Genomic DNA, 13342 nt, shown 5'->3' with positions numbered 1-13342 from the left:
CAAAAGGAAAATTATGTTAAGATGACCATTTTGGCAACGAAATCATTTATTTGTTCTTATAGACAACAAAATTAACGATATGCTTATCACTTATAAAAAAAATAATAGAAGAAAACATTTCAATTTACTATAATATTCATTTTTTTGTATCGTTCTTGATGACACGGTTCAAAAAGTTACCGGACTAAATACGGATAAATGAAAGTCATTATCTAGAGTTTCAAGTTGCGGGATTGAATTTCGAGTATGGCCAGTGAAGGTGAAACAAGGCTGTTAACCCTTTCATTAAAAAAAAATATGTGTATGCGTCATTTTTGTAGATTACAGGATAATGCAGTTTTTAATATGAAAAAAAAATCTTAAACATTTGTAGGATTCCTTAGCTGCTACATGAATCGTGGGAGACGTCATTACATTTGTAGCATTAATCTAGTACACGTTTCTCGCTAGATGAAAACCCTACTTGGAGGGTAATAACAAATCATCCTGGTCTCTTGTGAAGAGTTGTCACATTAGCATTCGTACCACATCTTCCTTTTTATATCGTATTGTTCCTTTCGGTTGCACCTCTTGAAAACTAAAGTCGTGTCTGTATATTTAATATAATTTTCAACAAGTAAAGTAAACAAATTTTCAAAGCATGGATGCGTAACGCACACTCTTGCGTAGAGCAAAATAATTTCCCATAAAACTAGATACATTGTATGTATATAGCATTTTTACACCAATCAATATAATTAATATAAAAATCCACAGTTTGTTAGAAAGGTTACACTTTTAATTTCTTCGTTTTCAAAATGCATATCATTGACGCGTTTTGTTTTAATCTGTGTCAAAAAAGCGTTTACCAGAACTTAATAGGTGTTTGCACATAACGTAATAGGTGTTTGCACATAACGTAATAGGTGTTTGCACATAACGTAATAGATGTTTGCACATAATCATGATAATGTAATAGGCATTTACACATAACTTACATGGTGTTTGCACATAATGTAAGCGGTATTTGCACATAACGTAATAGTGTTTGCACATAATTATGTAGTTTTTATACATAACTTAATAGGTATTTGCACATAAGGTAAACGATGTTTGCACATAAGGTAAACGATGTTTGCACACAGGGTAAACGATGTTTGCACACAGGGTGAACGATGTTTGCACATAAGGTAAACGAGGTTTGCACAAAACGTATTAGTTGTTTGCACATAATGTAAAAGGCATTTGCACATGACGTAATGAATGCTCACAGAGAGTATCAATTGTTCGGCAAAACGCATATGAATTATACCATGATGTATTGGGTTTTGCACTGTAGATACATATGTATAAACAAAACATAATGCCAAAATACTATAATATCATGAGATTTACATAGAACAAAGGTGTATCAAAACAAAAGCTTTTGAACATTTGACATAACAATAACACTTGTGACAGGACGCAATTATTAACTGACTTACGTAAAAGAAGAATAGACACAGTAGAGATAAAATATAAGAGAACGAAAAGGTGGTTGATCATAAAGTTTCAAACTATTCACAGAATATATAGTAGTTACAGCATAATGTAATGCGTATTTTACACAATAAAGTTTAGCAATGACATATCATACAATTGTTTGACAAAACAAATTACTTATTTTACATAACAAAGAGATGCCGTGTCAGGAAATAAAGGCATCTGCACATAACATAAAAAAGAAATGACAGGACGTAAAGGCAAATCGACAAAACACATTAAATATTTACACTATAAGACAATTCCGGCGTTCCATAGAGATCTGTTAGAGTATTGTGATACGAGAAAAAAAATTATTATGATTTTTGTTAAGAGTAAAATGTACTTTAAGATGTCGTATACCTACAATGTATATCAACTGTAATTTAAGAAATCTGTCCTCGCTCCTTTACAGTTCACTGTTTCTTTGGTTTCCTTTTCCATTATTGTAATTGATGTTTTTAGGTGGGTTTACAATCAAAATAAGAAAGTGGAAAACTGATAAAAAAATACTCTTTTTTATTAAAACAGAGGTCTCAATTGCAGATTTAATTGAAACAGAGGTCACAATAGCAGATTTTATTGAAACAGAAGTCACAATAGCAGATTTGATTGAAACAGAGGTCACAATAGCAGTTTTGATTGAAATATAGGTCTCAATAGCAGAATTGATTGAAACAGAGTCTCAATAGCAGATTTGATTGAAACAGAGGTCTCAATAGCAGATTTGATTGAAACAGAGGACTCAATAGCAGATTTTATTGAAACAGAGGTCTCATTAGAAGATTGGGGTTCAACATTTGAAGAAAAAATTGATGGTGGTGAAAGGAGCTTGTCAGAACGCTTGTTTCATATTAAAATAACTTAAAATTGTTGGTTATTTTTTTTCTCTTAAATGGCAAGTTTCAAACAAAAACAAGCTTGCAATATTGGTATAAAATTAGACAATACAACTACAGTAGGTTATATAAATGAATCGAGAGGAATGAAGAGTTTTAAGCCTTACATACAAAAATTGATATTTCTTTTTTATCACGGCTCAGTATATTCCTGGAACATAGCACATTAAGTCATCAGTTTGGAGATGAGTTGCCATTTTGTGTAACGATTAGGCTAAGTCTTTGATTTAAAGAATATTTAAGTATACAAACATAAAGTAGAAACCATCCAATTAAAAATGCTATAGATGCTTTCACGAGTTGGTGGACCGTTATGGATAATTTGTGTCACAGATGACAACGAATGTTTTCAAATTATCATTCTCTTCTCCCACAAATATGACCTAACTAGTAAAACATGTTAAAGTTGCTGGTATTGTAAGTAAATACGAGACACGACGACTGTCGCACGAGGAAAATGATACGCTTCTCTTCCCGAAGAATTGCTGGGTGGGTTTAGCTTGCTCTGTAGTTATGATTTCATGTTGAGGTTCGTGTACATTTTAAATCGTTCCATAAACAAATTGAACTCAGTTTCATGCGTTTATTTAAATCAATAATAATAAATAATGAGCAGGTCACATTACAGCAAAAGGAAATAATAATAAGGTGACACTTTATAATAGATTAAGTCAAATTACAGCAAGAAGCAGAAACAGAGTGTTTTAAAACCAAGAGGTAAATCATTACCACCTACCTGAAAAGAAAGAAAAAAGGTGTGGATATCAAATTCGAAATATGAAGATTACGTTATTGGGGATACAACAGGAGCAAAAAACCTAGACATTTTTGTATAACATGTACACAATTGTAATAATATCAAACACAAACCGAATTCGCACTTCACAAGGTAAGTCATATCAATTTTTCTACGATGTCTTTGATTGTACATAAATATGTACACTAAGTTTAATACTACCGCCGATTAGCAAACTTGAGATTTCAGTTTGTCCGTTCAATGCAGCATCGTGACGTGCAGTACTACCATTCCATATCAATTTTTCTGCGATGTCTTTGATTGTACATAAATATGTACACTAAGTTTAATACTACCGCCGATTAGCAAACTTGAGATTTCAGTTTGTCCGTTCAATGCAGCATCGTGACGTGCAGTACTACCATTTCATATTAAGTGACTCATATCAATGTTAGCATACCATTTAATGATCAAGGACGCAGCTAATATCACCAACTAAGTTGAGACTACGTAGGATCGAATTCATTGAGAGTTGACACGATTGCAATGTAACAATTAAATAACCATATTGGTTAATAATTGCATTATTTTTTTCACTTGCTAATCATAATACGGCGACATTTCTTATAGATGTTCAAATTGTTAATCGATTGAGACAATTAAGGCAACACCAAACAGAAACTGTGTATATTTAAACCAAGATATAAATCAATAATATAAAATAAAGATGGTAAACCTAAAAAAAAATTTCCTTTCAAATTGTTGTTCAGCAGTGAACTTACAAATTAAACTACATCCGTTTAACTATCCGGACCATTTAACGTCCTAATAACTTATAAACGGATAATTTAAATAACAACGCAACTTTGACGGTTACGTGCCGTTTTGCATTCTTAACTTTTAGAAATGTATTGAGGTGACAATTAATAAAATACATCAGAAAAGCATTAATTTAAAAGAAACAATGTACGGCAAAAAGAGTGATAGCTTATCGATTGTTTTAGAGGCAGGCACTGAATCTACATCATAGTTAGCATTAAAATTATTTGAGTCGAAAATCTTACGAAAAAGAATCAATGATCTCCTTGAATTTTGATAAATTTCCTTATATGAGGTGTTGAATTCATAGGTTACAAGACAAGTGAGGGATATGGGTCTAAATAGTGTACCCTGTATTAAACAAAAATATTCATAAGTAGTCTGGACATCCGATAAATATTCCTAAATCAAACATACCTTCATCCCTATTTTTTTAAATTTCAGACTAGATAGGTGTAATTTGATATTGGACCACATGAAGAGATTAATTTGGATATGAGTTGATACTTAATGTTACGATTACTGTCAGGGTATACTCATGGTATAATTTCGAGGTTTGCATAAACAAATTTAAAGTTTGAGTCTTTCCTTTGAAAAATGTCACGGACGCCATCACGACTTTTTGGACCGTTATGGGTAATTTCTGTCACTGATGACGATGAATATCTTTCACTTGTCAACATGAACAACACAGACAACCAGTCCTGTTCCACAAGTACTACCTAACTAAAACAAATTATCTTTTACAGGAGTTGCATACACTTACTTAAAATAACTAGCCATTTATTTCGGGTTAAAATGCCGAAAAATTGTATGCAAAAATTAAAATAAAATTCCGCAAATTAACTGATAATTGTCAGTTATTTCATACAATATGCTATCATAGATATCTAGCAACAATCCCTATGTTGCTAATTCCTGGGAGTTCTGTATTTTATTGATTTTACTTTTTTGCTTGGACACGGGCTTTTAAACCTTCAGTTTATTCGTCAAATATCTGCGATGAAAGTTATGTTTCTTCATTTTAACTATGAAGTTAAGTGTGTTCAATTTTCTTTTTCTTGAGATAGACGCATTTAATTCCTATTCGAACGTATACGGTTTTACAAGATTGTCAAAGTTTGGATAATATTGTGATTGTACATTTTGACGTCCGGCATTACTGACGAGACAAATATACCCAAAATGCACCTTCAGTGCAGTCAAAATAGTATTGGTTATATCATATCAAACATAGACATATGATTGGTGAAATGAATGTGAATAATCATCCACTTAACGTTTTCTGTAAATTTATATTAATTCCACCGTCGATTAGCGACCTTACGATATCAGTTTGCTCGTTCAATGCAGTCAAGTGAAGTGCAGTACTACCATTCTGTACAAAGAAACACTAATCAGTGTTAACATAACATTTAATAATGAAGAACGCAGCTGATATATAAACTTACGCATGACTACATAGTGTTGCGTTTATCGTAGCACGTCGACCATGTAGCCGATGTAATAGTCAAATAACTACATCAGAAAATTAATGCTATCAATTTTTCACTTGCTATTAATAATAAGGTGATAATTTGTGATCAATATTCAAATTTCGTTCAACGATAAACATTAATTAAGGCAAGAAACATAAACGGAGTATCTTAAAACCAAAACGTTATTCATCACCACTTCCCCCAAAAAGAAAGAAGATGTAATATGAATAATCTTAAATGCCCCCAAACATGTGTCAATATCAAATTACATATTGAAGATGCAACAGGAGCATATAATCTAGACATTTAAGTAATACAAGTCAGTTTTACCAGTATAAAAAGTATATACAAATTTAACATTATCAAACCAAAACCGAATTCTTACTTCAAAAAGCAAGTCCAATCAATTGTTCTGCAAAGTTTGGATAGTATATAAATATGTAAAACCAAGATATAAATCCACATCATCAATAAATATGGGAAACACACATTTTGTTTTTTCAAAAGTAAACTCGCAAATGAAACTACACCCGTTTAACAATCTGGACCATTCAACGTTTTCAGAACTTATAGCCGGATTATTCAAATTACAATGCAACTTTGCCGGTTACCTGCCATTTTGTATTCTTTATTTGTTTTTCTCTATTTATTAAAGTGACAACAAATCTAGCATTACAATTGATAGAATACATCAGAAGGATATTAAATAATAATTTAAAAGTAACAATGTACGACATAAAGAGTGATGGCTTATCGAAATCTTGTTCAAGGTATTGATTTCTTAGAGGCAGACAGTGATTCTACCTCATGTTCAGCATTTTAATTATTTGTGTCAAAAATCGAAAGAAAAGGAATCAATGATATGCTTGAATTTCGGTACATTACCTAAAATGAGGTATTGAAATCATAACGGACAAAACAAGTGAGGAATATGGGGCAAAACAGTGGATTGTGTAGAGAAAAAAAAATCTGAACAAATAGTCTGGACATCCGATAAATATCCTTTATCTGGCATAACTGCATCCTTATTTTATTTAAAATATCCGAATAGATCGGTGTAATTTAATATTAGACCACATGAAGAAATTAATTTGGGTATGGTTACTTTATGTTACGATTACTGTCAGTGTATACTCTTGGTATAATTTCGAGGTTGGCATAAACAAATGTACAATTGAAGTCTTTCCTTTAAACATGTAACAGACGCCATCACGACTTGTTAGACCGTTATGATTAATTTGTGTCACAAATGACGACGAATATCTTTCACTCGTCTCCATGAACAACACACACAATCCGTCCAATTCCCCCCAAAAACTACCAACCTAAGAAAAACTTATCTGTTACAGGAGTTGCATACAATAACTTAAAATACCTAGCTATTTATTTTGGGTTAAATTGCTGAAAATATGTAATTTCTAGGCAAAAATAAAAAAAAACATCCACAAATTGACTGATATTTTTTAGTTATTTCATAAAATATGTTATCATAGATATCTCGGAGAAATCCCTCTGTTCATAATTACTCGAAATTAGGTATATTTATGATTTTATATTTTGCAAGTACACAATGTTTTTAAACTTTCAGTTTATTCGTCAAATATCTGCGAAGGAAGTTAAATATCCTCATTTGAACTATGTAGTTAAGTATGTTTAATTTTCCTTTAACATGTTTAATGATAATAACGCAATCAATTCTTATTCGAACTAATGCGGTTTTACAAGATTGTAAAAGTTTGTATTATATAGTGCTTGTTAATTTTGACGTCCATTATTACTGAAGAGACCATAATGTCCGTAATGCACATGAAGTGCAATCAAATTAGTATTGGTCATGTCATATCAAACAATGAGATATGATTGGTGAAAGCAATGTGAATAATCATCCACTTACCTCATTCTGTAAACTTATATTAGTACCACGGTCGATTAGCAATCTAACGATTTCAGTTTGCCCGCTCCATGCAGCGTTATGAAGTGCAGTACTACCATCCTGTACAAAGAAATACTAAACGGTGTTAACATACAATTGAACGCTAACGATTGCAGCTGATATATACACTTATGACAACATATTGTCGCATTTATCGTAGCTTGTCGACCCTACAGCCGATATAATAATCAAATAAAAATGATAACTGTTATCATTTTTTACTTGATAATAATAATAAGGTGACAATTTGTGATTGATATTCAAATCTCGATAATTGATTAAGAAAAATTTAGACAATATATGTTCTGGACGCCGTAACGATTTATTGTACCGCTGTGTGTAAATTATGTCACATGTGACGACGAATATATTTCAGTTGTCAATGTGAACAACACAAACAAGCCGTCTTATATCCCCCGAATACCACCTACCTAAGAAAAACTTATTAGTTACAGGAGTTGCATAACTTAAAATAACTAGCAATATAATTGGGTTAAATTGCTAAAATGTATATGCAAAGAAAAAGAAATCACAGATTAACTGATATTTGTTTTAGTTATTTCATAAAATATGCTATCATAGATATCTATGAGCAATCCGTATGTTGCTAATTCATTGGAGTGAGGTATTTTTATGATTTCACTTACTTGCTAGGACAAATGTCTTTAAAACCTTTTAAAAGTTTATTCATCAAATATCTGCGACAAAATTTAGTTTTTTCATTTGAACTAAAAAGTTAAGTATGTTTGATTTTCTTTTCGTGAGAAAAGACGCAATTTACTCCTTTTTGAACGTATACGGTTTTACAAATTGTCAACGTTTGTATCAACTTGTGATTGTACATTTTGACATCCAGCATTTTTGATGAGACAATAATTTCACAGATGCATATTAAATGCAGATAAATAAGTATTAATAATGTAATATAAAACATTGACTTATGATTGGTGTAATCAATGTGAATAGTTATCAACTTACATTGTTCGGTAAATTTATGTCAATACCACGGTCGATTAGCAATCTAACAATTTCAGTTCTCCCGTTCCATGCAGCATCGTGAAGTGCAGTACTACCATTCTGTACAAAGAAATACTAAGCGGTGTTGACATTACATGATATGCTAAAGATTGCAGCTGATATATACACTAACGCATAATTACATAATGTCGCATTTGTCGTAGCTTGTCTTCAACTTATTTGCGCCAATCTTCTTTTTCGCCACCTCATTTTCAAAACTATTGGTATAATTTGCGCCAATAAAATGATCATCTAATTGCGCCAATTTTATTCATTTTTTATTTTTTAAACAACTAAATGATACTAACTGTACATCTCTACCTTATATCTCCAGTTTTCTTTACAAATGCGCGCATGCCTGAAGTTAGTTGTGTTATTGAACAATGATGACCGGTAAATGTGACGCAATTTCATTTAATTTATTTGCGCAATTAATAACACCAAAGTAAAAGAGAGTGGCGCAATTAATACCTTTTCAAAACTACAATTGGCGCAAATTGATTCTGCCCTGAAATCAAAAGATTAATGTAGGATTGTAGGATAAAACAAAAACTTAATTCGAATTATTTGGGGTTTGGGATAAAACAAAAATTGCTGTAATTATTGTTTATTTGACTCCGATTTTACATATATCCATATTGGTCAATCAAGTTTTTTCCAAATTAAGTTATGACGGGGAGGGGGTTCATTGAAACAACTATGTGAATTAAGTTTTTTTCTTATCCTACTTTGAACTTTTGATATTGTCTCTAAATCCAGAGAGGAGACAGTTAAATTAAATATTTCGATGGGAAAAAAAGATCAGATTTTAAAGTCTGAAATGTTACTATTGCTCAAAATTATAAAATGAATGAACTTTACACGTATACATGTAAGAAAGCTAGAAATGAAATTGGATAATCAAGAACACAATCATGTACGCGAATACAGCGATTGAAGATTTGAAACGACCTTGACTAGCTACGTAAATATTGATCAGTCCATTCAACGTTATATTACGTGTGTTCTTTTTTCGCAGGTGTGAGATCGAATGTTTGAATTGACGTTCCTTGAAGAATTAATCTAAAAAAGTTTGTTTGACTGATTATGTCGCACGACCTTTCGCTAATCTTGGACGCATTTAGGTGTTTATTTAAAAAATGAAGATGTGGTATGAGTGACAATGATACAACTCTCTACAAGAGTTCAAAATGAACAATTATAGGTCACCGTACGGCCTTCATTTATGAGCAGAGTCAGCTATAAAAGGCCCCGAAATGACAATGTAAAACAATTCAAACGAGAATTGTTCCTGATTAACTACGACATTGGGGACAATTACCTTCGTTTATGGTACGCTTAGCTACTGTTTGTATGTTTTATAGCATAACAATAATGAAAGAGGAATGTCAGTGCAACCAATCATTAATTATTGTAATGGATCAGTATTATGAGATACTTATTACAAGTTGGCTATATCGTCAAATTTCCCCGTCCAGACCTGAAACGGGGATATTTAAAATTCGTCATATTTTTTTGAGTAAAAGATAGATTTCTTTTCAATTTCTATTTTCCCCAAAAAAAAACACCTAGCCCTTTTTTTTCTAAAATATACCCCAAAGACAACCCTTTCAGAGAGTTGGAGAAGGTTGTTAATATATATTATTGTTGATGTATTTGACTGCAATGATTTATTATTCATTATAATCCACGTCTCTTTCTTTTAAACAGTGTTTTATATACTGATCCTCAAATGTCCCCTGTTTTCCATTAAAACAGGGTCTTATATACTGATCCTCAAATTTCCCCGTGTCTTTCTTTAAAACACTGTTTTAACGGAATAAATGTACTTAATTGACATTTATTTCGTTATTCTCAAATTGTAAAACTTCATAGAACAAAACATAGTCTTCTTTACGGTTTGAAGTGCATCACGGAATAAACCTATTCAGTTGACATTTATTTCGTTATTCTCTAATTCTACAAAAAAAAAAAAAAAACCCTTTCAGAGAGTTCAGAAGGTTATTAATATATATTATTGTTGATGTATTTGACTGCAATGTTTTACAAGTATTAGCCTTTCAAAAAGTACTAGCCGTCTCTTAGCTGATAAAAATGGAAAGTGTTCTCGCTTTGTAGATTAATTCATTTACTAGAATAGCAACGTGCATCAATAAACAAATTTTACCACGCACGTGAGGTCACACGTTATGAAGTCATAGAAGTAGTATATATCGTTTAACGTTGTTGTTTACGAAACTCCCGAAGATTCGGCTATTTATAGATAAAAGTTACCTGTGTACCAATATCATGAATATGCATGATTAATAACCAGGCAAAATCTAAATGCTAAAATAGAGAGGACAAATCCGATACTCTACGAAATTGAAGGACATTTACTAGGTTTGGATTGTCCTAACCAATTAATAAACTTTGATTATTCACGTCACGTAATATTTTCCAATCAGGTAGTAAGAAGCATTCACACACTGACTGTCCATCGTTCAATTCTTAATATGGTCTCCGAGGAGACGATAATTATTCATTAAAATCCACGTCTCTTTCTTCTAAACAGTGTCTTATACATGTATACAGTCCGTGTAACGTAAAAGTTATCAATACGAACGATTCCCGAACCATGTACGGACGATGCCCGAACGATGTATGTACGCTTCCCGAACGGTGTACGAATTCAAACGAAAAGCTGACCGAACGTTTTAAGGACGCTGAACGAATGATGTACGAGCGAAACCATGTACCATAAACTATACCATGAACGATAACATAAGCGCCCTTTTATCGTAGACCGTATGGTTTTACGTTAATCGTTTAATTAAGCATATACCGTATCGTTTAGCGTATACCGTTTCGTTTAGCGTATATCGTATCGTTGATCGTACATCGTTTCTTGGCGTGCATAGTTTCTTTTAGCGTATCTGGTTTTTTTTTAAATATAAAACATGAATTGTTTTCTATTAAATAATTTTGTATAGGTAATAATCTGCGTAATATTGGATGCATGTTTCAGTTTGTAATTAATAATTTGATAAATTATAATTTAATCTGACTCGACGTTGATACAACATTATTTAAATAAAAAAGTTTGCAAAAAAACCACAGAAATAAATCTAAACAATTTAAAAGATACAATTATGATTTTTTTTTTGCCGTAGAAATACGTACTTGGTGAATGTGCGAGTAAACTACAGTCTGCAGAGTAGTCAGTCAACATTTTTTGAAAATAACCTAAGGTATCACCCTTTTTTCCCAAATGAACAATTCAAGTTATGTAAGATGGAAGTCGGAATTAATTTAAAGTTCTTACAAAAATATATTCGGGGTCTTATGGTTGACTTTTTGTTCAAACAGATTGTTAATTATTTTGATGTATGCTCTTTTACAGCATGTATTTTGAAATCGACTGAATAACAGTTTTATCTATATGTCGTAATTAAACCATTTGTTTTTATAATAGATTTATTTATTAGTTTTAAAATCAGACGAAAAAAACAAATAAAGACAATTACTCATTATGTGTCGCATCAACTCCAAACATTAATCCCTACCAAAGTACACACGATTGTGTGTTATTTTATTTATAAATGCACTTGACTTTAAACAATCGTCAACAATTTTCCGGCAAAAAACTAAACCATTTCCCTCTATTCTTTAATTTTCTGATACCATTTTTCTCGGTTCTTTAATTTTCTCATACCATTTTCATCAGTTCTATTTTGCCCGTTATACTCTATTCTAATTTTGTATTTTGTTTTCTTTATTTTCCTCCTTAATTTGGAGCAACCCACCTTAAATATACATAATGATACAAACGGTCTATAAGTCATCGCTTGTGCCGAAATACACATGTTTGCATAACAGAGAATGTCCTTGTTCATATTTATTTCAAGTATTGAATGCTTCTTTTTGTCTTTTTGCCAAAGCGCTTCATTCTTAAAAAAATGTGCGCACGGTCAACGCTTTTACAACCCTCTAAAGTTTCAAAAAGAAGCATTCGATACTTATAATTTTATTGTTTCGCTAAGATTATAAAAAACACGATTTTCATCAAGTTTTTAATTATTTTACCTGTGCACTCTATTGTTGCACCTCGTGTTATCATGAATGATACATGTTATTGTGTAATGAAATTGATTAAGGAATAACTTAAGATTGCAGTATAACATTGTAAATGTCCTTCTAACAGCTAACTATAAATTCATCCGTCATATTCTTAGTTTTGTTATAATGTGAAAATCAAACAACATGATGATACACTAATTATTGCAGACTTTCACTCGGGAAATAATGGGAAATAATTGTAACCAAACCACTCATTCACATCCCTACGGCACAAATTAAAGTCTAGCCTTTTCACATTTAAAATACGTTATTTTCATAAATCTATTCTAAATAATTTTTAAATAATTTTGAATCGAACTGTCATTTTTCTTATTTGCCATAAACAATGATAAAAAAAAACCATTTATTTTCATTTCTTATTTTAAACAGATCGATTGTTTTTCAATCGTCGGTGCCTGTCAGCATTTATTAAATCTAACACCGTGTTTGCCAGAAAGAAAGTTACATAGAACAGGAAAACAACAATGTCTTAGAAATACTTCGAGGCCCTACATGTATTTTCTAATTTCTGTTGTAATGTGGTGAAATGCAAAACAGGTAACTCCTGAATACTGATTTGTACCCATCAAGCATTTGGGGTTAATAACAAATTTATGGTAGTCTCTTTTTCTTTACTCGCAAAGTATTCGACTAAATCATGTTTTATTATAAAAATTGAACATTGCTGACGAATGTTAAACATTGCTAGATCTCTAGCTTTTCAATTGTTTAGTTGTTAGGTTATTGTCTGATCTTGCAAACCTGACATTTTTATGGTCATTTTTTGCATCAAATTGCACCAATGCATTAAAAAGATATAAACGCCACACCGTATACGAGAGTAGTTTTTTTTTAAAACTAT

The 13342-nt window shown here is 31.5% G+C and overlaps 1 protein-coding gene across 1 annotated transcript in view; it reads right to left on the bottom strand.

Moving 5' to 3' along the window:
- Window positions 1-13342, bottom strand: part of LOC139503973 (uncharacterized) — a 44639-nt gene that overhangs the window by 13596 nt on the left and 17701 nt on the right. The window contains exons 5-8 of the mRNA XM_071294020.1: window positions 8344-8442; window positions 7327-7425; window positions 5282-5332; window positions 3080-3135 (exon numbers count right to left, since the gene is read on the bottom strand). Of these exons, the coding sequence (XP_071150121.1) occupies window positions 3080-3135; window positions 5282-5332; window positions 7327-7425; window positions 8344-8442 (305 nt within the window). The remainder of the gene's footprint in view (window positions 1-3079; window positions 3136-5281; window positions 5333-7326; window positions 7426-8343; window positions 8443-13342) is intronic.

Source organism: Mytilus edulis, chromosome 14, assembly GCF_963676685.1.
Source record: "Mytilus edulis chromosome 14, xbMytEdul2.2, whole genome shotgun sequence".
Taxonomy (NCBI): domain Eukaryota; kingdom Metazoa; phylum Mollusca; class Bivalvia; order Mytilida; family Mytilidae; genus Mytilus; species Mytilus edulis.
The sequence above is the reverse complement of the archived record's forward strand: the minus strand, read 5'-3'. Positions and strand labels throughout refer to the sequence as shown.